The 25,555-nt window shown below is 30.9% G+C and overlaps 1 protein-coding gene across 1 annotated transcript in view; it reads left to right on the forward strand.

The window, feature by feature from the left end:
* Positions 1-24,926, forward strand: part of LOC106464963 (putative sodium-coupled neutral amino acid transporter 10) — a 64,018-nt gene extending 39,092 nt beyond the window's left edge. The window contains 9 exon segments of the mRNA XM_022392772.1: positions 4,100-4,221; positions 4,443-4,545; positions 9,378-9,560; positions 12,129-12,359; positions 15,286-15,457; positions 18,745-18,837; positions 19,612-19,676; positions 22,008-22,141; positions 22,144-24,926. Coding sequence (XP_022248480.1) covers positions 4,100-4,221; positions 4,443-4,545; positions 9,378-9,560; positions 12,129-12,359; positions 15,286-15,457; positions 18,745-18,837; positions 19,612-19,676; positions 22,008-22,141; positions 22,144-23,833 — 2,793 coding nt within the window. The 3' untranslated portion in view covers positions 23,834-24,926.
* The last annotated feature ends 629 nt before the right edge of the window (positions 24,927-25,555 follow it).

The raw sequence follows: 25,555 nt of genomic DNA on the forward strand, positions 1-25,555 counted from the left end.
GATACCAAACTTATTGCATAAGTTCATGTAATAGTAGTTCAATAAAATTTTGAATGTGAGTCAACAAATGAGATGACATGGCCTTTCACCTGTGACCCAAATGGAAAAGGTTAATCTGGTGTTGTTTATAATAGTAAAAAATATAAAAAAATTTCAAATAAATATATTGTGTGTGTTGTGTGCATGGTTTTTTAACATCCTACTTTCTTTTGAGGTTTTCATGTTTTCAGTATACTGTGGTTTTATTTAAGACATATTTTAATAGAGCCCTTGTCTTATTTTTTGTTTCTTGGTTTAATGAAGTGTTGTTCCTTAAATTTGTTGTACAAAATGCTTTAAATTCAAGTAAAAAGCTTGCTGCACTGTATTTTCACCTATTCACGTTGGTGTTTGCATTGTAGATAGTGGAATTGGAAAGATACACAGTAGGCTGGAACTTTTATATTGTAATAACATTAGTAATAACATTGTAATTGCATTAGTAGACATTACTGGCCGGGGATCAGCAAAACAACAAGCAGCTGAACCCTTTTGCATCAGGTAGGGCAAAGTGTGCATGTCACAACCTTTTACAGAGTTACATTAAAAATTTAATTAAACTACTTTATTATCAATGTATACAAATAACCTTGACATCAAAATATAGTTAATAAATCAAATTTTAGTATCATTTAGGTTTTAAGTTCTTAATTTTATAACGAAATTAAAAAAAAAATTCAATCTTCCCTAGTAAGAGAATTGTGACATTTGCTCTCTAGGTCTTCTCTAATTTATTTACCACCCTTCTAAGAAATATGGAATTTAATGTAAATTACTTATTATAATATAGACATTACTCAGGCAAAGCATAAATTTTATACCCTTCAATCTTATTTGATTACGGAGCCATAAACTAGAAAATCAGATCTACTTGCCATGCCCACATGTCACATCCTCTCTCACAAATTGCCAGTAGTTGTCTCTAACATTTTATACTATATTATTTATAACCAATGGAAAGCCAGTGTTTTAATTTATCAAATGACATATTATATTACATTGTCTTCTGTACAAAGAATTGTCTAATTTGCTTCCAGTGGGAAACACATCAACGAGCATAGCTGAATTTTTAACAGCTCTTAGCACACAGTTGGAAAGCCAAACAAAATATGAAATTATGCTAGTTATAGGACAATGTCTGCTTTTTCATATTATTATTCTATGTTTTTAACTTATTACTTAGTTAGATAAATCATTTATTGTAGTTGTAATATTATCATAAAGAGGAAGCTTAAGTTTTTTTGATAGTTGAGAGTAAAAAGTAAGAAGGCCCAGGTAAGTACTATATTTCTTGTTTTTCATGTGTATATTTTTATTTTTCATTATAAATGTAAGATGTCAAAATTAGAAACTTATTGGATTAGATAAGTTTAGATTAGGTAATCTTATTGTAATGGAGTTTGCAATGTATACGTCCAAAACTCAGATCTTGGAAACTACCACACCAATCATAACTGGGTAATATTTTTATAACTAGGCAGTATTTTTATAGCTGAACAATAAATAAAACAATTGAAATTTCCACAAAAAGTATATGTTTCATATTTAACCAAAAAAAATTAGAAAAAGGAGTAAGTTTAAAATGTAAAACAATAAAAAAACTTCACAAAAAATTATTTGTTTTTCTTTAGTGAAAATCTCATGAGTGTTGCAAAAGAAAAGCTAGGCACTTTTATTGAAATACAAAGAAATACTTCAATAAAATTTATTCTGTGGTGTAATGCTGTGATGACAGTTCATTTTTTAAACTAAGATTTCAATATTATCCTTTTTGTCATGGATGGTGAACATTATTGAATCTCAAGTATGAGTACATTGTTGTAGAACTGTCAGACAATTCCAGAAAAGACCACAGGCCCAATAGCCTTCCGCAGGAACTAGCAGTTATACCTGCCCGGAGGGTGGGTGTTTCTGCTAGTAATAATGATAAAATTTCTTCTTGCTATGTTTGGAAGCAGCTTGTGCACTCAGTGATTTACAACTTGTATGGCAGTATTATTAGTTAGAAATGGTTCAAAAGGCAATAAAACAGTAAAGTTGATATTTACTAAAGAGGTTTTAAGGATTATACAAATGAAATTTTAAAATTTTCAGATGAAGAAAGGTATTGTTAATATTAACTTGAAAAATCACTTTGCACTAGGAGCAGTCAACATTCTGACACCTTATAATTATGGACAAAGTTTTAGTAAAACTATTTTTTTGTGTACAAAATACTTTTTAATGTCTACTGAAAGCTTGCCAAATTTTATGAAAATAAAATAATTCATAGTATTTATACCAGCATGGTTACATAGTAGTTACAAGGTTATGTAAAATACATGAGCCCATTTCAAAAGGGCTAAATCTGTCCTTAATTTCATAAATTGTGCAAAAAGCTTCAAGGGATCAAAATGGTCGATGGTACCATTGTAGGTTTGTTAACCCTATATCCCACGACCTTGTACAGAGTGTTATTCAACATGATATTATATGTGTGTGTGTGTTATATATATATATATATATATATATATGATATCTTGGTTGTCAACTGTTCATTTTACCCTACATTGTTGATTCAGTGACAGTTCATGATAGAGGAGAGATATACAGAGATATTTAAAAAAACTTAGATATGCATTTCAGAGGTTCTAAAAGTTATGCATAATGCAAACTTTACAGTTAAAAAATATTTTTATTATTCACTCAAACATCACCTTGCACTCTTACTTCTCAGAGTCTGAGTCAGTATGATGTCTGCAATTCACAAATGTATCTTGAGTGCAAATATGTTTGTAACACATCTGATTATTTTTTGTATACAACAGACTTGTATATTTTATTAAAAGCTAGCCACATTTCATGTAGATAGATGTAGTAAATTTGGAATTATAGTCAACATTCCTTTTCCAATACACGGTTGGTCCAATGGAGAACTTCATGCACAATAGATTGAGACAAAGTTACTGATTAATTCATTCCTTATTATTACTAAAATACTTTGATAGCAGAGCTGGAGCACTCAGTAACATAATGTACCAATGTTTATTCACATTATTAGAAAAAGAGTCACTAAGAAGATCATGATTAGAGAGCAAATATAAAAAAACTGAATCAATATTACACTTTTATTAATTATTTTATATTTGAAGAGCATTTGTGATGGAACTTTAATATAATCATTGAAAGGCTCAGTTACTTTTAAACTTATCCTTAAAATCTAATTCACTCTTGCAAGGTGAATAATCTATCTTAAGCTTGGATGGATTAGCATTTAACAGGCCCCTCATGAGCCATTGGGGGACAGTTTTGTTAAAAAAAAGAACTACTCAATCCAGTTTTTCTTAATTTTAACTGAACTTTTTTGTACATTTTTATTGACTAAAAAGAAGGCATTTCCTGCACTCTGTTAGCATTGGGGCTGTGAAAAGTGATTTGAAATGGTAAGGTGACTGAAATCCGTCAGCGCATCACGAGCTTAACAGCCAAGCACAAGAAGCACGGATGTCTCCAAATGATATGCAGAGATATTCAGAAACCATTTAGAACCACCTTGGTAGATATTGTGCAGGAAGCCGAGTACAATATTATACCTGTAGCTGCTTCCGAAGTATTCCTGTCTGCTCATGCTACTGCTGACTATCATGATATTTAGACCTTCCCTACTGAATCACAGGTGAAATTGTTCATATCTCAATTGAAAGCTAAACATAAAAAGGTGATAGCAAAAGCATAAAAGGTTGGCAGTCGCTTAATTAATGATGCTGAGAATGTGGCTTTATTGATATATACTGAATTTACTCCCAGCAGGTAGACCTTAGTACTAACTAGTATGGAGATATGAAGATGCTGTATTTCACTTAAAACTTTATCAATTAACAAACGAAAACTTGCCTCAAAAAGATATGTCCAAAAACCCCCTCTTTAGGAGCTTCTGGATTGAACTTACTTTTAATATTCAACAAATTGTTGTGTAAAGACACTCCTTGGTTCCTGAGGGACGTGTTAAAAATTACAAAACAAATGTAGAAAATAAAGATTATATCCTACTTTGATATTTATTTGATCTCTATATTTTTAGATTATAGCAGAAGCTACTCCAAAACTCTTTTCTGAAATTATGTGGAACCAGGTAGTTTTATGGGAGCCTTCAGGAATATTACCATGTCTACCTATCTTTTCAATGGCCCTATCTTGCCAAACGTAGGTTTTAGTTTTGTGTTACTTTAATTTCTGTAAGTCCATTTGCTTTTATATAATATTGTACATGTACATGTAATAGTCCTGTTATTAATCTTTAAAATTCAATTATAGTGATTGTGTTTTACACATGCAATAAAGTTAACATTGTTTTTTATGCTTTTGTTTAAAATTTAATCAACTACTAGCTTTGCACTAATGAAGTTATTTCTTTCACATTGTAGTCAGTTGTTTGAGATTTTTGATACTCTGAATGAGCCTTCTCTCAAGAGGATGAACACAGTTGTTAGTGGTGCTGTCAATATGTGTTCTATTGTATATATACTGGTGAGTAATCTGCTATTATTCATACATAACACCCATTAGTGTTAAATGTGGGTATAAATAAGGTGATTTAAAGTAGGTGATTTGGTTTGTGTATTGCTATATACTACTGATGAATCTATTTACTTGGTCCTCATTTCAGACTGTGATAAACTTATATGGATGCACTGATTATGAATAATAAAATATATATAGTTAAAAGTACTTGATGCTTTTGTGGAAGCAGTTTTGTTTAAAAATGTTCATGTTTTTAAAGAGGATATATATAAAATTAATAAAAAGAGATACTAACTCTCATAAAGAAACATCACCACAGCAGTTGTACAAGAAAACATTAGCCTCCTTTAAGAAAATTTGTTATCTATTTTGAGGTACTCTGTTTTTAAATATGGTTATTATTATTGTCTTAACTTTACTTTGTTTAAGGTGTTTTGTCCACTTGGGTCATAATTGTTTGGTGTTAACAATAAGTGGATTTTGGTAGATGTACACATTTGTATGCATATATGTATGTGTGTGTGTACTATTTTATGAAATATATAAAATTTAAAACATACAAGTTAATTTTATTGCTTATACCATAGGATTTTTTAAGTTTTCTCTTGCAATTCATAGCTATAAGTATAGAACCTAGTATGAAGCCAATACATTAAAAAAAAGTGAAGCAGAAACCTGGAAAAAAAATCTAGAAAATTTGTATGTAAGGTGTGTGAGTATGTACATGTAACATTTAGCTTCTCCCTAATGACTGCTTTAAAAAGTAAGCAAATTTTTTAAAAATATATATTCATACAGAAGCCTTTGGAACATGTGCATTGTTTACCAAAAATTCATTATTTCTATAAACATTGAAAAGTCTCTGAAACCAAAACTGTTTAATTTGTTATCAATAAAAATATATATATACATAAGATAATAGGTAATGGGAAGAAAATAGCTTTTATAATTGCATTAGGTCAATATTATTTTAGTTTGTTTTTATTTTAATACAGTGAAATAATGTGTTTTTTTCATGGTTAGGTATTTGTTGTTTGTGTGTTTCATTGCATATCATAAATCATATGACTGTTGATCTCTTACAAAATTACTTTAAGTGAACTTTATGAAGTACTTGTGTATTTACAGCTCAAATACTGTGCATTGAGGGTTAATTGCATTTTATAAAGAAATGTTATATGATCCATACTGTCCTTAGAACTGTATTCTTCATTATTAGTTCTACTCACTCACTGCTCTGCCTGATGTCTATGATTACACATTTTTGCTTGCCACCAGTTTTCATTGTAATAGCATTTTGTGAAGGACAGTGATGTTTTTCTTTAATCATATAACTTGATAGGCTTTTCACAGAAGTGGACATTGGTTTCCATAGACAAATGTAAGCAGATCAAAGGCATAAAAATCTGTTGGTTAGAACTGCATCAGGGGGACTTGGTAGCTACACGATGAAATGAAATTTCTGTGATTATAATTTTTTTGTATACATTTCTTTTGAAAACATTTCATTTCGAAGTATGTTTGGAAGTCTGTGAAATATTTGGTTTGTGGACACTCCTACAATTTCAGGTCCTTCTTATTATCTTGTTCATGGTACCAGGGAAATCCCAGGTTCATTGTGATCACTTTTTAGGCTGTCAGATTCTCTTTGTAATTCTAGCTTCCACTTTGTAGATGAGACAATTTCTCTGGATTAACATTGCTGTTCTAAATGCACGGCTGTGTAAGGTTTGTGGCTTCCATGAGGGACAATAACTGTTTCTTTCTTGAAAATATTATGTCATTATAAAGCCTGTATTGTTTAAGTGTTTTTGTTGTAAGAAAGGAAGGTTAATTAATTTTTAGATAGTGGTTGTGATCAGGATTGGTGTTATTAGGTGTGATGAAAGTGTCAGAAAAATAATTAACAAATAGGTTGGCTTTTTGACTATCTGTAGAAGCTGTTATGTTTTTGTACTTGCTGTTCCTGAAGTCTTTAGATTCTTGGCAGTGGGACAGCAGTAAGTCTACGGACTTACAACGCTAAAATTAGGGGTTCGATTCCCCTCAGTGGACACAGCAGATAGTCCCAACCATGAAAAGCGAAGTGTCTTGTAACAGATGAGAATCCGTGAATATAAAGTTCAGTGACAAAAGCCATACATTATCTTCAGGTAACAATATGCAATATAATCAAGAAGGATCTTCATTTGGAAAAGTAACAAAAGTCACATTTACACAAGTTGCTTTTATGACAAATTCTTTTAACTGTGGCATGCTTTGAAGTTACAGTCTTTTGCAAAGGAAATTAAACTATGGGGTTATTGTCAAGATGCCTGGTCATCAGATAGCATGTTACTGGATGTAGCAACATGGATTTTGGAACTTAGTTCTATGATTATCAGAGTTTGGTTGCTCTGGGGGTAGGGAGATAGTCATGTTAGTTCTTCTGGGGTTTTATTCCCATCAGTTGTTGGGCCTAAGAAGACTAGAGATTGGTGTCCAGTCATTGATCTTTCTCGTCTATATCAATGCCTACATTCTCCAAGGTTCTCAAGTAACTCATTCCTCAATCGGAGTTGGCATTTTTTACTGGAATTGTGGATGTCCAAGTTCATTGTAGTTGGCTCCTATCTGCAAATTGCTATAGTGGTGGTGTCACACCACTATTGTCATTTTTTAGTGCACAAGAGTCAGGTACTGCAGTTCAGGGTTTTTACCTTCACACAAGCATTTGCATCACATGGGTTCTGCCAAATTGTATGAGATAGATAATGATATGTCATGACTCAGTGTCACCTGTTGAATATTACTATCATACAAACAGTGAATCTTTTTGACAACAAACTGTAATACTAGATATCAATGTAGACAGTTGAAATAACTCATCTCAAAAGAATAATTGTTCTGGTTCAGATTTGACCTCAGCTATTTGGTTGGGTTGAGCATGGTCTTTCTTTTTGATCAATATTGGTTTGGTACATTGTTCATGGAAGAGATTCCATTGTCTCCTCATAATTCCAAATGCAGAATGGTCCCATTCTGGAGTCCTTGGTTGAGCACAGTTTGTTCCACATCCTCCCCATAATTCTGGAGGCAAGTGGAATTTACCTTGCCTACACAGTTGGGGAGTGAGGATGAATGTTCATAATTCCAGACCAAATGAGTTCTGTTTCCTCAGGTTGAGTATGGCATACAAGATCCTGTCATTCCAAGCCTGGAGTGTTGCTGTTCAGACTTCTTCAAGTTGAGGAAAAGGTTTATCCACTTCAATGTTGCTTACCTTCTCGTTGTGATTCTAGTGGCTCAAAATGCATCATTCTATGGCTAAAGATTGGGATCCACTCATACATATATATCTTGCAGCCCAATTGCTCTAGCCACAAACATGGGGTATAGGAACCATTGTCCTATAATTCCAACCCCAAGCAGTGGAACTTCAGCTATCTGGTTGGGGCCTTGCCAATAGGGATGATAAATCATCTAAAATTCCATCCACAGTACATGAATTAAGTTCTGGGTGAAGAGCATACCTGTTCTGGATGTAGTGTGGTTCCCCCACTAGGGTGCCAATCTTCTGTTGACACACCCATGATCTATGCAGATGCTTTCTGTATGGGTAATGCCCTCACTGGCCCCTCCACCTTCTCAGTGTGGTATTCTAACTGTAGTGTGATAGAGGTATGTTTTGGAAGTTAACATTTTCTTAAATTGAAAACATATTTCCAATAATACTTACCTCCTCTCACATTCTCCTACCCTGCAAATTGAGTCAGTCTTGAAAAAAGTGATAATATTATCTGAATGAGGTGCTTATATACAGTACGGGGATAGAGAGTGTATTGACATAGGTGGAAAGTGTCACAAGACAAATATCGCCAAAGGCAATTAAGTGGGGTATAAAAGACTGGAGCAAGTGAGAAAAAATTAGACCAATGCTTAGATGGGCAAAAGAAGAAGCCCTGGCTGTCGAGTAGTAGCTGTAGTGTGAGAAGATTAACTATTATTGGAAATACATTTGTATTTAATTATTTAAGAAAATGTTAACCTTTATAGTGTTACTATTAACTACATAACAGCTAAGTAATATTGACAAGTGTCCATGCTTCCTGGTGGCCAAATCATCATTATGTGAGACAACACTTTGTATTAAGGAAATTGAATAACAAGCTAGCCTCTAAATATATGAGATACCATAAAAAAAAGAAACCAATAGTATTGTTTAAATATCCTTTTGTAGACTTTTAGCTTCAAATGATAAAATATTGAAGGATAAACAAATATTTAAAATTTTCTGAAATAATGTATTTAGCAGTTTTTCTTGTTTTCATGCTTGAAAATTACATAGTGTTTTATGTTTAATATATATCTTGTAAACATCACTGTTATACTGGTATAGTACACAGTTCTGATTACATCTAGCACCAAAGTAACTACTATTTTTATTTCTAAATCAAATTTATTGTTATGAATCAGGTTAGACAGGATGTGTTTAAACACATTTTGAGCCATGCAAACAAGTCATCATTAGTTTGGTGTAGGTGTGGCCAAATTGTTAGTTTGATCCCACTGTAAATCCAAGAGTTTGTGGTTTGGATCCAGTTGCGAAAAACACGTGCTTCAGTTGGTGAGTGCTGTTGACTAGCTACATCCACTTTGGTTTATCAGTTCAAAATTGGAGATGAGTTTAGGTAGCTTCGTGTGACAATTACGAAACATTACACCAGAAAATTGCAGAAACATTTAAAGTAAGAAAAAAAATAGTTTAGAAAGTACAGCATAATAGTTAATTTTGATGTTTTGTGATGTTTCTGTGAGAAAAAGTTTTTGCTCATTATTGAGTTTTTATTTTTCTACAGGTGGGAGTTTTTGGATATGTGGCATTTTTTGATGAGCCAATGACAGGAAACATTCTTGTAAAGTTAAGCCCAACCCTCATTTCTCAGATTATAAAATTTGGTTTTGTCATCACAGTGGTTATCAGTTTTCCATTGTGTTTGTTTCCATGTAGGACAAGTCTTCATTCATTGGTCTTCAAACAGGTTAGATCTTTATATATGTAGTTCAGAAACTAGTCACTAACAAAACAAAATGGGTTTTATATGTTACATTTCATCATTTTTTAACAAACAATTTTGGTATTGAGGATTTATTTTGTTTTTAAATGCTATAAATGTCAATGTAGAGTTATGTTCAATAGCAGTGATTTAGTTCCCTATACACATTCTTTTCTCTTTTTTTTTGTTTTGAAGAGTATTATTTTTTTTTCCATATATAGGAATTTGTTTGATGAATCTTGATTATTGTCCAATATCAAATAGATACTTTATAGTCATTCTGGGATTGTTTTATGATTTAGATTAGAGAAATCTTGATATTGACCTCATTAAATTCAGTATATTTAGAAACTAGAATAAAAGTACATTTTTGTTTTTTAACAGTACCAGGAACTAAAAGCATGAAATTTACTGATGGTATATAAAAAAGAGGATTATTAAATTGTGTATTTGATAAATAAAGTATTCTGAATTATTGAAAGGTTAAAATTCAAGGTATTTGTATAAATATAAGTAATTAGAACACTCAGCTGATCAATGTTTTTAAGTACACAACTTAAAAAAATATTCTGAGACTGTCAGTGGTTTCAAAACAGACATTAGATGTTTCAATGTACATTTTCTCCTGAGGATGTGAGATTGTACATCAAAATGTGTGTTTTTTTTAATTATGTACTTAAAAATAGTGATTCAGTGTTTTAATGTTTTTTTCCTTATGAGTGTAAAAACAGTGTAAACCATATATACAAAAGTCATTAGGCATGTGATAACTTAATTTACATACTGAACTTAAGTAGTTTTCTGTAATTTGAATTTGAAAAGTGACAATTGAAATTTCTTATTATTTGAAGACTAACTTTATTGTTTATTCTAATTTTATACTCAAAATACTTAATCTTAAAGAATTTGGGTCAAGCATAGCTTAGGGATTAATGTGCAGGACTTTTGATTTGAGGTTTCATATTTATAATCTTGTTACTGGCCACAAAAAAACTTGTGCTGTGTTTGGGCTAAATCCTACTGTTCAACCCAATAAGATCCTAGCTATAGGTGCATTATAGGAGTGATGGACCAATCCCACTACTTGATGGTGGATGCTATTGACTAGTTGCCTTCCCTCAAGTCTGTCACTTCAAAATTACAGACGACTAGACAACTATCACAGATAGCCCTAGTATATCTTTGCACAGAATTCAACAAAGAATTGAAGAAGTATACTGTCATAAAATATTAAAACATGTCTGTTCTAAGCTAATTTTTAATCAGAATATTAAGAAAGAAAAAAATAAAGTCATAAGATTGTAAAATCACATGTATCTGAATCTTTTTTTTATTCATATATTAAAACAAAATGATTTTTTTCATATATGTATTATTACTTGTATGAAATTTTTAACACCTGCCACGAGCCAGCCCAGTGTCTTTTAGTACTGAACCTAAGATGGTCAACAGGGAGGTCATTCTGGAAGCCAGTGATTTAGGGTTATTTCAGTAGATCTCAATGAATGAAATTCAACACAACTTCTAAAATGAAAAACAAAACAAAATATTAATGAAAATATGACATAATGAAACCTATATAGATTATACTATTGTGCTACCATACTGGGCATTATACCATCCTTCTTATATTTACTCTTCATTGCAAAAATGGTTCTTTTAATTTGAGAATTATTAGGGAAATCATCTTGTAATTCAACTTCAACACTGTGGCTTTGACCTTTACTGTGCCGTTAGTTTCACAAAATATTGAAACTAATGATTTTTTATATGTGATTCTAATCCCCTTTTTAAGTTAATGATACCTTTGTGCCCATTGTTTTATGTTTCACTGTCAATGCAGTAACCAAGTGATCAATCTCCAGTTCAGCTGGTATGTCAAATCAATTGGAATATCTTTATCTTCAAATAAGTTCTTCCTTCATCCAACTTGGACCTACAGTTTAGTTTAATCGCTACACTTAAACCATCACATTCACAACCACATCTATAACATTTCAAGTATGTTTCATTGTTACATCATTTTATTTTACATTTACAAGTTAACTTCTCCATGTTGGCTCTCATAGTCTTGAGTCAGGTCATGGGTCTCGTCCAGCGCCTAGATTTTGGAAATAGTGCCAACCGTCTTCTCTTTGTCTAATAAAAACAACCCAAACTTTTCCATAATGTCTCTCTCTCTCTCTCTTCTTTTTTTTTTATCCACATCAAGATGCTGGGCTGGCTTGTGTAACAGGTGTTAAAATACAATTTAGAGATAACAGAAGCAATAGTTGTTAAAATGATTCATCTAAGGAAGAGTATCTTTCCCTGATTGCTTATTTATGTGTAACATGGATGAATTGCTAACTATTGCAACACCTTTTAAGCTTTCTTATAAGTGTTCATATATATGTATAAGAATAGTCATTTATGCAGTGATTTACCATTATGTAAAGTGGTTTAACTAGCTTCTGATAATCCCTAATCAAGGAGGATTTTGTTTAGCTGGCCTTAATGAAATTTTACATCTTTGAGTTTTATTCTGATGTATATTTTTATTTAATTTTTTAGGGTTTTGTTCACCATGATGCCCCAGCAAACTACATTCCAGACCATCATTTCCGTGGCCTGACAATACTCTTGGTTATGATCACTGTAGGAATAGCTGTTATTCTTCCTAATATTGAAGTTGTTTTAGGAATTGTTGGATCAACTATTGGAATTATCATCTGTGTAATTTTGCCTTCCATGATCTTCATCAAGGTCACCTCCAAGAACACCAATGAACGACTTTTGGCTCAGGTCAGGTTTAAGTAAAGAAAAAAAAATGATCCTTTGAATATCTTTTAAATCTCTAAGAAGTTAAAGTATCTACACAAGTTTTTGAACCGATTGTGGAAACAAAATATGATTTTAAGAAACAGATGGTAGAAAAAAAAAAGGATTAAAAACACTATAAAAACCATGAAAATATGTCATAAAAATGTAATACATTCAAGAATACATAAAGAATTTTATATATTCTACAATGGAAAATGGTGATGTAGTCAGCAGAAATATAACATTCTTTGTGAGGTACTACTTAAGAAAGTTATTAGTAATCAAAGTATTTTTAACAAAAAAAGATTAGAAAAAAATTGTAATCTTGTTTTAGAGTACAGGATTAGTGATGGGTGTACATAGGGATGTTTACGACAGATTACTATGATACAAAGATATTTCTAGGCCTTATGGCCCCTTCTTCTAGCACTGTTAGTGCTCAATGTGGACTATTGTTATGCAGTGCAAAACACTGAATTCACTGTTGTCTTCCTCCTCTGTACACCCTTTTCATCAGCTCTGCATGAATGGATGGTGACTTCTGAAGGCTCATGGGATGTGTTTGCAAACAGTATAGCATGAATTCCCATATGTACTTGTGTTTTGCAGAGTAACTGGCATATTGATTTGAATGCATAATTGGATGCTCTATTGAAATTCAGTCCATATAAAGTTGGTATTTCCTTACAGTACAGTAGTGTCAGCATATTAGCCTGATAATATCCAGAAATCACCTTGCAATTTTGCACAACCCACTGTATGTTAGACTTATCATTATGCTATAACTTGCAACCATCATAAATAAATTTTCTTTCTGTCATTTGTTAAAATGTGTATACTTGGCAGAATAGAAATAAATTGCATGGACTTTTGTAAACTCAAATGGTCATGCTACTGTGACGACATATACTTTCAATCTGGTGAAACTTGTGGAGGCATCTTTTGTATTACTTTTATAGACCACAATTTGTGTGAATTATCTCTAAGTAAGATTCCTGCTTGAGCTGCAATAAAATGCTGTGTGACTGATAAACAGTCATGAAGTAGCCTGTTTTTTTTCCTTTTTGGAAACACATTTTCCCTTGCTTTACTTAAATGTTTAACACTGTAGATATACTTTTCTTTATAATACTAAAAGTTTGTGCCTTGCATGCTTTTGTAACCTCAGAATAGAAGTTCATGTCAGAAAACCTTAAAACGTAACATTCACAAAATGAGTTAATTTTAGACACCATCTGAATTTGCGAATTTCAATAAGATGATCAAGGATTTTAATCTGTGTAGTTAAGAGCCTCATGGATATCCAGAGTCAAGGTGATTGAATATGAAGATTGTTACGATAGTATAAAATTTAGAAAAACTGGCAGATTAATTTATCCAGAATATTGTGAAAAACAGCTATCAAACAATATTTATAAAACTAAATTAATGTAGAGACGATTAAATATATGTAGTTGATATAGCATTAATGTTATCTAACAGAAGTTCAGGACGGTATCTTTGCCATTTACACTTTGGTGTGGTGTAACAGATAAACATGCTGAATAGGTAGTTTTTGAGGGCAATTGAACCCCATTTGTTACATACCATTTTCTACTTTATTTTCCTTACTTTCCTATGGTCATTGCTACGTTGTAGAATTTTACTAAAAAGCATAAAATGAATTTTTTATAATTAATTTTTTTAAAGCTTTACACCTGAAAACAGTTTGTTTTCAAAATTTTTGTGATAAACTGTTTGAAAGCTTTAATTAGTCTATTCAAGGTATGATATTTGTAGTGAATTCAGAAAATTCAATAATTCAATGGACATTTGGTATAGTGATGTAAATGGATACAATGACAAGGAAATGATACAAAGAACAACACACACACACACAGGCTGAGCAATATGTTAATTTATTAAAGATGATTAATTTTCAGCAAATACTCATATTTTTAAGATAGGATATTGTGAATTTTATTTTTTAAGTTTTATACTACTTTAATTTCAAAGCATAGAACACCTAGTTAGTTGGACATGAAAAACTGAAATTATTTTTAAAAACTAACTTTAAATAGTAAGATTAAACATTTTTGAGACTGAATTATAACATAAACATGAAACAGGTCACCTTCAAATGCTAGTTTCTTTGAATGTTGAGTAGCTTTGCTCAGATATTTTAGAACCTTTTGTTCTTATTTTAACTTTATTGAATATGTATTTACTGTATAAATTCCTACATACAGAAGCTCTTCAATTCTTCAGTTGCAATTTAGAAAATACTGAACTTGTTATCAAACCTGAACTGCATTAGGCCATAGCAAAACTTAAAACACAGTAATCCACTATGCTTTTTTTAAATCTTGCTGTCTGTCTTAACACTAATTTTCTGTTCCTGATGGAATGTGAGGTCAGTTTATTTTTCAAGGAAAATTAATAAAAAAAAGGGGGTTAACTACAATTCTCCTTTAGCAAGGATATCACCAAATATCATTGAAACCAATTTGAACTTTAAAAAAAAGTAAGTCACACTTTATAATAATATTTCACTTAGTCCAAATGACATTATCTGTTAAACTACAAGGACTGCAGATTAAGTTAATCATCATCACACAAAATCTAAATTATTAAATGAGTGTACCAAAGCAATAGATAAATAAGTTTACTAGACAAGAGATAGGTGTAAGGTTATTAGTTAACAATCTGAGGACACCATGTTGGCTGTGTGTGTGTGTGTGTCAGGAACTTTTCTGTTTAAACTGCTATAATTTTCTTTTTTTTGTGAAGTTTCTGTAATAGTTGTTAAATAAACATTGAAAAAGTTTAAATTATTTTCAGTAGAATTGTCTAGTTATGATGTATGTCATATTCCATGTTAAATTGGGATATTACAAAATTTTCATCAAAAGTGAAAATTTTCTATCAGACTACCTTATGTGTGGGGTTCTTCATCATGGTTGTATGTACATACACCACTCTACTAGATGCAACTACTAACCGACGTGAGTTACCTATAGAACTTCAACGACCAAAAGACCTTAATGTCATTAAACCTTCACCACTTGCACCAGAAAAAGTAGCAGAGTTAATATCAAATGGTAAGTTTCTAAATCTTTAGTTGGTATGATCTTTATTCCAAATGAATGGTATTCTGATTTGAGGTATGGACTTTTAACTGTTATTGTTGGCTAAATTTAGTTATGTAACATACCTGATCTTTTCTCATAATGCATTATAGATAACAACTGAGAAGCTTCCAAGATTTAAAGTGTTTTCATACCATTCACTAACTATGGGATCTACATACTTACTTCACTATATTAACTAATTTTATCTATTTGCCTTTATGTCACAAAGTGTAAAGAATTTACTAAAAATATAGGGATGAAGTTACTCAGTTTATACATAAGATACAGCAGTAAATTATGTGAGTGTTTGAGGGATACTTGAACGAGAGCTTGTTTTAATCAAGTCCCTGGTGGTGTACAGTCCTGTATTTTTGCCTCATGATTTCTCTACAGTGGTGAATAAAAGCACCATACCTATCTTAGTGTATGTAATGCTGGTGTCGGAAAGATAGCGTTCATTGTGCTGTTGTTTTTTAATGTACACTGATGCAGTTCTCAGACAGAACTGGATTTCAATTTAAACAAAACATTGTGTTGATTATAATACTTGGTAAATTAAAATTAACCCTATTTATTTCACAATCATGAGACTAATAGTATACTGAAATGTGAGGTAGGAGATGGCTCACATGAAAACATCCCTGTTGGCTCTACAGTAAAATATATGGGACTTAATGGAAATATTCAGGTCCCAACCAAATGCTTTTTTATAGTGTAACTTTTCCTGTAATCAACAAAGTCATGGAGCTTAACTAGCTTGTGTATGAATATTCTGATGAACCCCATCAGTACATTTTGTACTGTTATTGTTTAAAGGATTGTGTAGTTTATTTATTGCTAGTTAAGTTTCACTTCTGTAGGAACTTGTGGTTAGAAGATGTTAAAAATATTTAGAAAAATGGTTTTATATGAGACTGAAGTTTAACAAATTTTCTTAACTGAAACAAAAAATACTTAATCATCTTTATTTTAGGATAAAATGATAATTTGAAAATTGTTATGTAATAAATAAAACCTAGAATATTTTATTACCTGATTGAACTTATACAATACTGCCTTCGTTATGAGCAGGAAAAATTTAATCAGTATTTTATATATAAAACACAGAATATTATAGCAGTTAATTGAGAATCGTACACTGATAACTTATTTGGGCTCAAAGTTATTCTAAATTAAACAAATAATAACTAGAATATTAAATCACTTAGAACTTGAGACAGTATTTTCTACCATTCGAACAGGAAAGTTAATCTGCATATAACAAATACTAACTAGGATATAAGTTGAACTCTATACATGGTTTCCAACTGTTTGATTGGAAAAGTTAAGTTAAACAGTCCGAAAGGTTTGTTTAATGAAAGTAGCAAGAATAGATGACAAATTTGATAAATCATCTGAACTTTCACAAGCACATTTAAGATAATAACAAGTAGAGAATTGCAAATTTGTGCAAGGTTATACTGTTTCTGAAATCAAATATTGAAATTTATGTTTGTGGAATTTTGTTAAATGTTTTTTTTTTTTCATTTTTTAAAAAAAGATGTCATTCACATCTATGAAACCTGTATTCAAGAAAATGTTCCATCAAATATTATTTCATGGTTATTAGGTTATATACATAGTTAAATTGTGCAAATGTTATCAAAATTCAGATTTCAAATATAAAATTTTTCTAAAATCTTTATAAGTTTAGGTTTTGAACATTTAAGTTTAAAGTTTATTGATATGTTGTTTTTATAAACCTAGGTGAGAAAAATTCAGTTACAAAATTTAAATTAAGCTATTTTTTGTAAAGCAAGTTTGAACCACAAATTGGACAAGATTTTTTATTGTAGTTTAAGTATGAGATACTCTAGCTTATAAACAGATTACTTTGAATGCACCCTTCATTTCTTTTTATTAATCTTACTAGAGATTATACAAAACATTCTACACGCTGATTTCCTGTGTTCCATGTGCGGGTACTTGGTTGTTATATTCCGTAAGGTGAATTGTTTTCTATAAGAGATTTCATTCTGAAGGTATTTAATCGCTATAGTTCATAATGTGAGTTCTATTCTGTCAGAGGTTTCATGTTAGTGGTACTCAGTTACTTTGGTTGTTTAAGTAAATTTTGTTTTATCAAAGATATTTTTCCAATGGCACTTGGTTACTATAGTTCATGAGGTTAGTTTTGCTCTATCAGAGATATTCTGCTAATGCCACTTGGTTACTATGGTTCATAAGGTTAGTTCTGTTCTATCAGAGGTTTCCTGCTGGCCATACTTGGTTACTGTGGTTCATGAAGTGAATTCTGTTTTATCACTGTATCTCCCTTGGTTATGCTTTATTCAATACACTGAAGCTGTTTGTCCAGACATGATAGTTATAAAAAGCAGATGGATAACTTATTTTGAAACATTGTTTAATACTTATTTCATCTATCTAAAATTTTAAATAGAAAATGTTCAGTCCTCTTGTTTTGAATCCATTTTTTGTAATAAACAATCATTATTCTTTTTTATTTCCCACAATACAAAAAGCTAATGCAGAGTACAAAGAAATGTTTGCTTATTTAAGAATTAAAAAGTATGAAAATCCTGGTTTTCTCAACATCATAGCATAAAGAACATTCAATATGAGACCACATGATGTACAGGCATCCATCCCATACTAACAATAATTTAATATGAAAAATTACTGCCAGCCCTGATACCCATATTCTTACATACTCATTAATATACAAATGCAACAATCAACATCAGTCATGATAAATATATAAGTCAACTTCCTTAATCTCAAGCAATAACCAGTCATATATTAACAGTCATGATGTCAAAATACAGGCATTGCAAACCCACCCTTGAACTAACTAAATGATAGATCCTCAAGAGCTTTTCTTCATCATTTTTCATTAGTTTCAAATATAATGAAAGATTAGTTTTGGTTTTGCACCCATTTGAGAACTCAACCTATAGTTTAAAGTAATCATGCAGTATTTCAACATAAAGATTACACCTAACAAAGTTTCTCTTTTCTATCCATTTTCACTTTCAAGACTCATAGTCCACAAAACATTTGACCAAGAAGAATGTAACATTAAACAAGATCTAAACCAAAACAAGAAACCTTTCTTTAGGGATCTTTAGTTAATTAGTCAGATATCTCTCTCAAAATTTTATTACGATGTATGTGTGCTGTATTACTAAAACTTGATATTTTTAGGAAAATATTCAATTATGTTACTAACTATAATTTCTTCATTTTTAAACTTACTGACACTGTCCCAGCAACCCCAAGCCCCAAACTTGATACAGGTCAGAAAGTAGTCAATCAAGAAGTACTGCAAGAATTGAATAAAAAGGGACAAGGTATGAATTATATATGTCATATGCATTCATGAAAAAATTATAATTTTTGCTTGCTATCAGTTAAAAAAAAAACATGAATAACTGCACTTTTCTATGAAATATTTTACAGATATTTAGTAAGTAATTTGCCTATTTTGATTTGATGAATTTATGTTCAGTTTTTGTTCTTTTTATTTTATTAATATATGTATTTAAAATTATTTCTACCTAACAGAGTTGTTTATGGATTATTTTTTCTCAGAAATATGTAAAAGCATTTGATTAATTTTAATAAGGATAATTTATGCTTTCTGGAGACAGTATCTGTGATGAATTCAGTTAGAAGCTCTTGAATAAATTGTTATTCAACTGGAATGATAATGACTTGTATAACTGAAAAATCTCTGCCAGAGTCATGCTTTTAAAACATTTTAACAGCTCAAGTCACATGATAAGACTTGAATATGGAAATTAAAACTAGCATATTAGGTCAGTTTATACCTGTGATGTACTGTGCCACTCTCTTAAGTTGATTCTTCAAGATTGTTTTCAATCAAAGTTATGAAAATTAAAACTAAGAGTAAAATCAAAAATTTACTTTCAATACAATCCAGGTTATTTCTACAAAAATATTTTGTCAGAGATCAGAGAAGATAGACAAAAAAAAAAATTACTGTAATGACAATGATTAAAAGCTATTATTTATTAAAAATACAATTTTGTAGCCAATTACTGGAGTAAGTAGTAAAGCTGTTGGTGTAAAATATTTTAAATAGTTATTATTCTTATTTTTAGATGGAGACAAAAGACAAGAACCTCCTATTCCCCAAGAACCAGAAGTAAAGGATGTTAATTTGGTGGTAAGTATTTAGATTTTAACCTACTAAAATGAAAATAAATAGGCGTAATGTAGTGGAAAAGATATTGATAAAGTAGTAATAATAGTTTCCAAATACTTATAGAAAGGATTAATTGTTTACACAGATAGAAGAAAGTTTGTCTTAAACTAGTTTATGAATAAGATGTATGTATGCCAGTTACTGTTTTACATGGCATTGTCAGGTTATTGTTACGTTTTAAGACTATTATGATCTGACCAAAAACAAAAGCAAGTTGAGTTTTAAATCAACAGGTTTAACAGCCTGTTTTCAGTATATAAACAGATTGTGATAATATTGACGTAGATTATTGGGAAATGGTATTCCTTATTTGACATTATGGAAGTAGCTTGGGTTAGCAATATAAATATTTTCAGCAATATTTATTTTAAAGTATTCCAAGTTTGCTACAGTATTTGTAAGAATTGTATATCAGACGTGACATCACCAACATATTATAACTCATTTTTAGTGCAGTTTTCTGATGTGAGAGAGAACAATAAATCAGATTCAGGACTTGCATATATGATAGGATGTTATAGCAAAACAGCTTGTCAAGAGATGTGAGCCTCGTTAAAATTATGGATATCAATCTTGGGATCCAAAGAGTCTGAGCTATTGTTAGGGCACAAAAAATACGATAACAAAGCTAAAGTTACAAAGAAGAAGGAATTAAACTGAATACTGAAACAAGGACCAGAAACATTTGTTTCAAAAATAAACAAACTAAAGTTACATAGAAAGATGAATTAACCTGAAAGCTAAACAAAAAAGGGAATTTTTTTTCACAAATAACCTTAAAAATTATATAACAAAGGTAACACCACATAGAAGGATGAATTAACCCGAAAACTGTAAAACAAGTAGCACAAACATTTGTTTTACAAATAACCATAAAAATAAAATAAAGCTAAGGTTTTCCATTAGGATGAATTAACCTGGTAACTGTTATATAATAGTCTAATTCTTGCTCTATCCTGTCATAGTTAAACATTCTTTGTAGCTATTTTCAAAGTTATGTTTCATTAGTAAATGAACAAACCACTTGACGTGGCACCATAATGTTTAAACAAAGGCCTATTCCAAAAACTAAGATATTTGAAAATCAAGAAATGGATAGTATATTCTCAAGGAATGATAGGTGCTTACCAAAAATAGTTATTCTTTAGAATAGGCAGAAAAATTATAAAATAAATTTACAAGTAGGTTGTTTTGTTTACAGGCAAAACTCTTTGCAGCTATGGGGGAATAAAAGTATGAATGTTTTTATATTTTTCTTCATGAATCACACAAACATATGTCAGAAATTCATATACTACCTTTAATACTAGCATCTTAGTTCAACGATCTTGGAGCATTTAAGTGATGCATTTATAACTACAGAGTAACTCAAATAGTTTGTGGTCAATGAAGGGAAGTAAATACACAATACATTTTATTTATTGGGCAATTGAGTACTTAGCCAAAGTGAAAACTTGGTATTTTCAAAGTCAAATAACATAAAAGTTAGAATACCTCAGCTTATTTTGTAAAAAAAATGTTAGACATTTACAGCTTTAACTTGCAGAGTTTGAAAACTCAGTGAATGAATAAGAATGAAGCTAGAAAGTCTGATTTAGATCCGTAGTATTATTATGGTAACAAGAAACATAACTTCACATTAGGAGCAGTAATGTTTCATTTTTACAGCAATAGTATGATACCAGTTAACTGTTTAAAAGTTAGCTGTATAACACTGTAATCACATTTTCATTATTTTTTGAAACAAGAATAGATACATGAATATACAAATCCTTAAGAAATGTAATAAACAAAGCCAGGGCTTCACAGAAAGGCAAATTATTAAGCCTGGTAACTGTGAAACAAGAATAATTATATTAATACAAAAATATCCTCTGTATATCTACAACTTTCAAATGAAACATTTGCTCTGCTAAACCTCTCTTTACTTTGATAAACATTTGAACCAAAGCTCATAGTAATAAGAAATGTTCATCATTTACCTACCTATATTACATGAGTAGCTTGTTGTTTTAAAGAAATATTTAAGATAATGTTTTATTAAGTTATACTGTAGTGTTTCAGAATGCTGTAAAATTATTTTCAACAGACAAAATAGATGATTGTATGAAAACCATGATGAACACCAGCAGTTCATGCATATAAACAGTGTATCTATACCTCACAGTATTAAAGATGCTAATTTGGTTGCATGAATGGGAAACAGTTATTACCAAGTTTTTCAATTTATAAATTATAAGTTATGCATTGATATAGTATTGATTTTTCCTGACTTTTTGAATTTTAAATAAGGAGGAGGAGCATGGAGCAGAAGCATATAAGAACAAAGGCAAGGAAGGTGGAGCAGACAGCCAAAAAGAAAATCTTGGTTTAAAGCAGCAGAATATACGTGACAAAGAAAATTTGAATCCATCAGATGTTCAGGAAAAAATAAAGTGATAGATGATATTAACAAACGCAAGGAAAACTTGGATGTAGCAAACAATCTAAAAAAAGAACTTGATGAGGAAAAGAGTGACAATAGGGTCAAAGATAGTGTAATAGTCAACCAAAAAGAATCTGTAATAGGACTGGACATCAGCAAGGGCAAGGAAAGTTTGGATCCAGCAGCAATTCAGAAGGAAGAAAGGGAGCTAAATGAAGGAGAGAAAAGACCTGAAAACCATGAGAAGTTGTTACAGCAATTAGTAGAAAAGCAAGAAGAACAGAATAAACTTCTCCGAGAACAAAATAAGATCATCCAGGAACTCAAAAGAAACCAAGACAGTGCTCAAGGAAAGGAAGAAAAAAAGCAAAATGATGCTGGATACCAAGTAGTGGATGAGAAGAATGAAAAAAATAACTTACGATTATATCAGGAAAATCAACAGCTTAATCTCATCAAAAATAAAGAACAAAGCCAAAATCTTGGTGGTATATCCAATAATCAAGCTAAAAATATCAAAGATAAACCACAGCAAAGAGTTAATTCACCGGTTCAGTATAAACCACAGCAAAGAGTTAATTCACCGGTTCAGTATAAACCACAGCAAAATGTTAATTCACCAGTTCAGCATAAACTGCAGCAAAAATTATCTCCTAATCAAATTTCACTTGGTCAACAGAATCAGCATAGGCAGGAAAATATTATTGGTCGACCTTCTGAAGATCAACAGAATTTTCCACCTGTTCAACCAGAACCACACAAACAGCAGGATGGGATTAGACAAGAGAAACCACAAAACCTTCAAAATATAATTAATCTAGAGAACAAACAAAACATGTTTATTGAGCAAAATCAACAAGATAATAATGCTGTAGTTCAACAACCAATTCTAAAGAATCAGTACAGTGTGTCCAGACAGGAAGCCAATTCACTTAACAAAGGTGATTTTCAGGACAAAAGTCACATTCAACCTAAGTTTCATGTAACTCAAGTTTTACAAGAATATTCTAAGATTGAGAAGGGAAAGGAAATCAAAGTTGTTGGTGAAAAAGTTGAGAATGTACAGCATAAAATAGACTTGAAAATTGGTAGATTTAATGAAAAACTTTCTGCAGATGCTGCTGGAGGAGAATTTTCACAGCAAAATAAACCTCAAGAGACAAAGGAGAAGATAGAGTATAACGAAAATGTGAGAGAATTGCACAAGCGAGAAATGAAGAATCTTGATTATCCTGATAACAACATTAACAAGATTGAAGAAAAAAGATTTGCTGATGCTGACCAAAATGATGGATTAGTGCATCTTACGTCTGAACCATCATTAATACAAAAAACTAAGCTTGACCAATTAGTAACGAAAGAATCAATAAGTGAGAGACATAAACGTGAAGTGGATTCTGGTCAGCTGAAGATGCCTATCTATGTCAATGACAGTGTTCCAGATCCAGTTAAAGAGAGTCTCCTTGAAAACCCTCCATCACAAGTTAGTAAAATGGACATCCAAGGAGTTTTAAACTCTAAAATGAAAAACGTTGCTAGTTTAGGCCTTATTAAGCATGAAATGAGAAGACTACTTGAAGCTAGTAATACTTCTCCCAGTGAAATAAGAGAAGTAATGTGGAATACATCTAAAGTCACTGCTAATGACTTTGAGAATACATCACAGACTCCTAGTCAAAAAAATATAGCATAGAAAGAGTTTATTTTTATTAAAAAGCAACAAAACAGCACAGCAACAAATCTGTTAAGTTACATGATACAAGATGGTTGGGGTTATTTTTTAAGGGGTTTATTTATCCTCAAAACATTTGTATAATGTTTTCTTTTATGCTCCTGTTCATTACTTGGTTATTCTAATGGTTGAGAGACAAGAATACTTAATAAAATTATGTTTAGATTTTAAGTAGATCCAGTGTGTAAGTTTCAATACTTAAAAACTATTTTTAAGTGTGAACACTGTGTATCATGTCCTGTGGACAACTGAGATAACAACCTGAGGTGGAATAAAGAACATTTTCTAGTGTCTTGTACATTACAAAGAAATGGTGGTTAATGATTTTAATTAATGCTTCTATATTGAGCCAATCAACAGAGGAAAAATTTAAAGTTGAACTTTTAACTTCAGTGTTTCATTACACATATATAAATTATGTCGTTAGATTAGAAGAACTTTGCTGTATTTAAGATTATTCACAGATTACTATTATTATAACCTTGTCTCTGCAGTTCATTTATTGGAAATTAATAACCATGTATTTTCATTATGAGTTTTTAAAAAATATTGAGTTCAAGAACTTGTATGAAAAGTTTAAAAGACACTTGTGAGATGGATTGAGTTATTGCTCATTCGTAATTTTTTGTTACAGTACCAGTTCACTGATTTATATTGAATTTTATAAGTTGTAGGTTATATGTAATAGTCTTTTAAAACATTAACTTTATTATTTAGCAGCAGTTTTTCAGAGATAACTTGTGTCATTTGATTGTTCCTTTCATCTCTTATGTAAACTTTGCTAAATTGGTATAGGTTATTCATTGTTATGGTCATCACTAAGTGATAATCTGTTAATTGTAAACTAGAAATGTTGAAATTTATTTATATACTACTAAAACTCTGAGATTGTTTGTTTGCTTGTCTGTAATTAAATACAGCAAAAACGGTGCACAATGGCGCCATATTTGTAATGAAATGAGAATAGAAACAGAATAAAACAAGTTTTGTTAAAATCGGGCCATGTGTAACCGAGTTAGCGCCATTGTTCGGGTCACTTTTCGTACATTCCATTATTATAAAACTTCGTTTTCCACCTGATGAATCACTTTAAAATATCTTCCATACAACAATATATGCACAACAGAAATTAAATAATGAGATGAAAATGTGTTATAACAGCACGTAGAAAGAACAATAAAATGGACCTACAATATTATTGACTATTTGCAAATAATAGCTATGGAGACGAGGTAATAAAATAAAAATCAAGTCTAGAACAACAACATTTTGTAAATGAAAACCTCTCGCCGAGCATTTCGATATTATATTATTTCTCAGTCAATGTTCCCATCTTCATTAAAAGGCGTAAGATGACAAAAACAATATCTTGAAGAATCTTTCTATATATATTACTAAAACTCTGAGATTTTTTTATTGTTTCTTTGCTTATTTTCTCAGTCAAAAAATCATTCACACTACAGTTGGCGTTCTTTACGAAACTTCTTACTTCCCTTTTTTGAAAAATGAAATGGTCTTTCCTTTTACTCCCGACCAACAATCAAATATCTTTTCTTGAATTATGAATAACACAATGGATTGAAATATTTAATTAAATTATTTCAAAATAAACCTTCATTTCGGTGCAATATTGAAATTAGCTTGAATTCTTCATAACCTCTGAATAGTGGTTGACCCCACGGG

Source organism: Limulus polyphemus, unplaced genomic scaffold, assembly GCF_000517525.1.
Source record: "Limulus polyphemus unplaced genomic scaffold, Limulus_polyphemus-2.1.2 Scaffold1794, whole genome shotgun sequence".
In the NCBI taxonomy this organism is placed as follows: domain Eukaryota; kingdom Metazoa; phylum Arthropoda; class Merostomata; order Xiphosura; family Limulidae; genus Limulus; species Limulus polyphemus.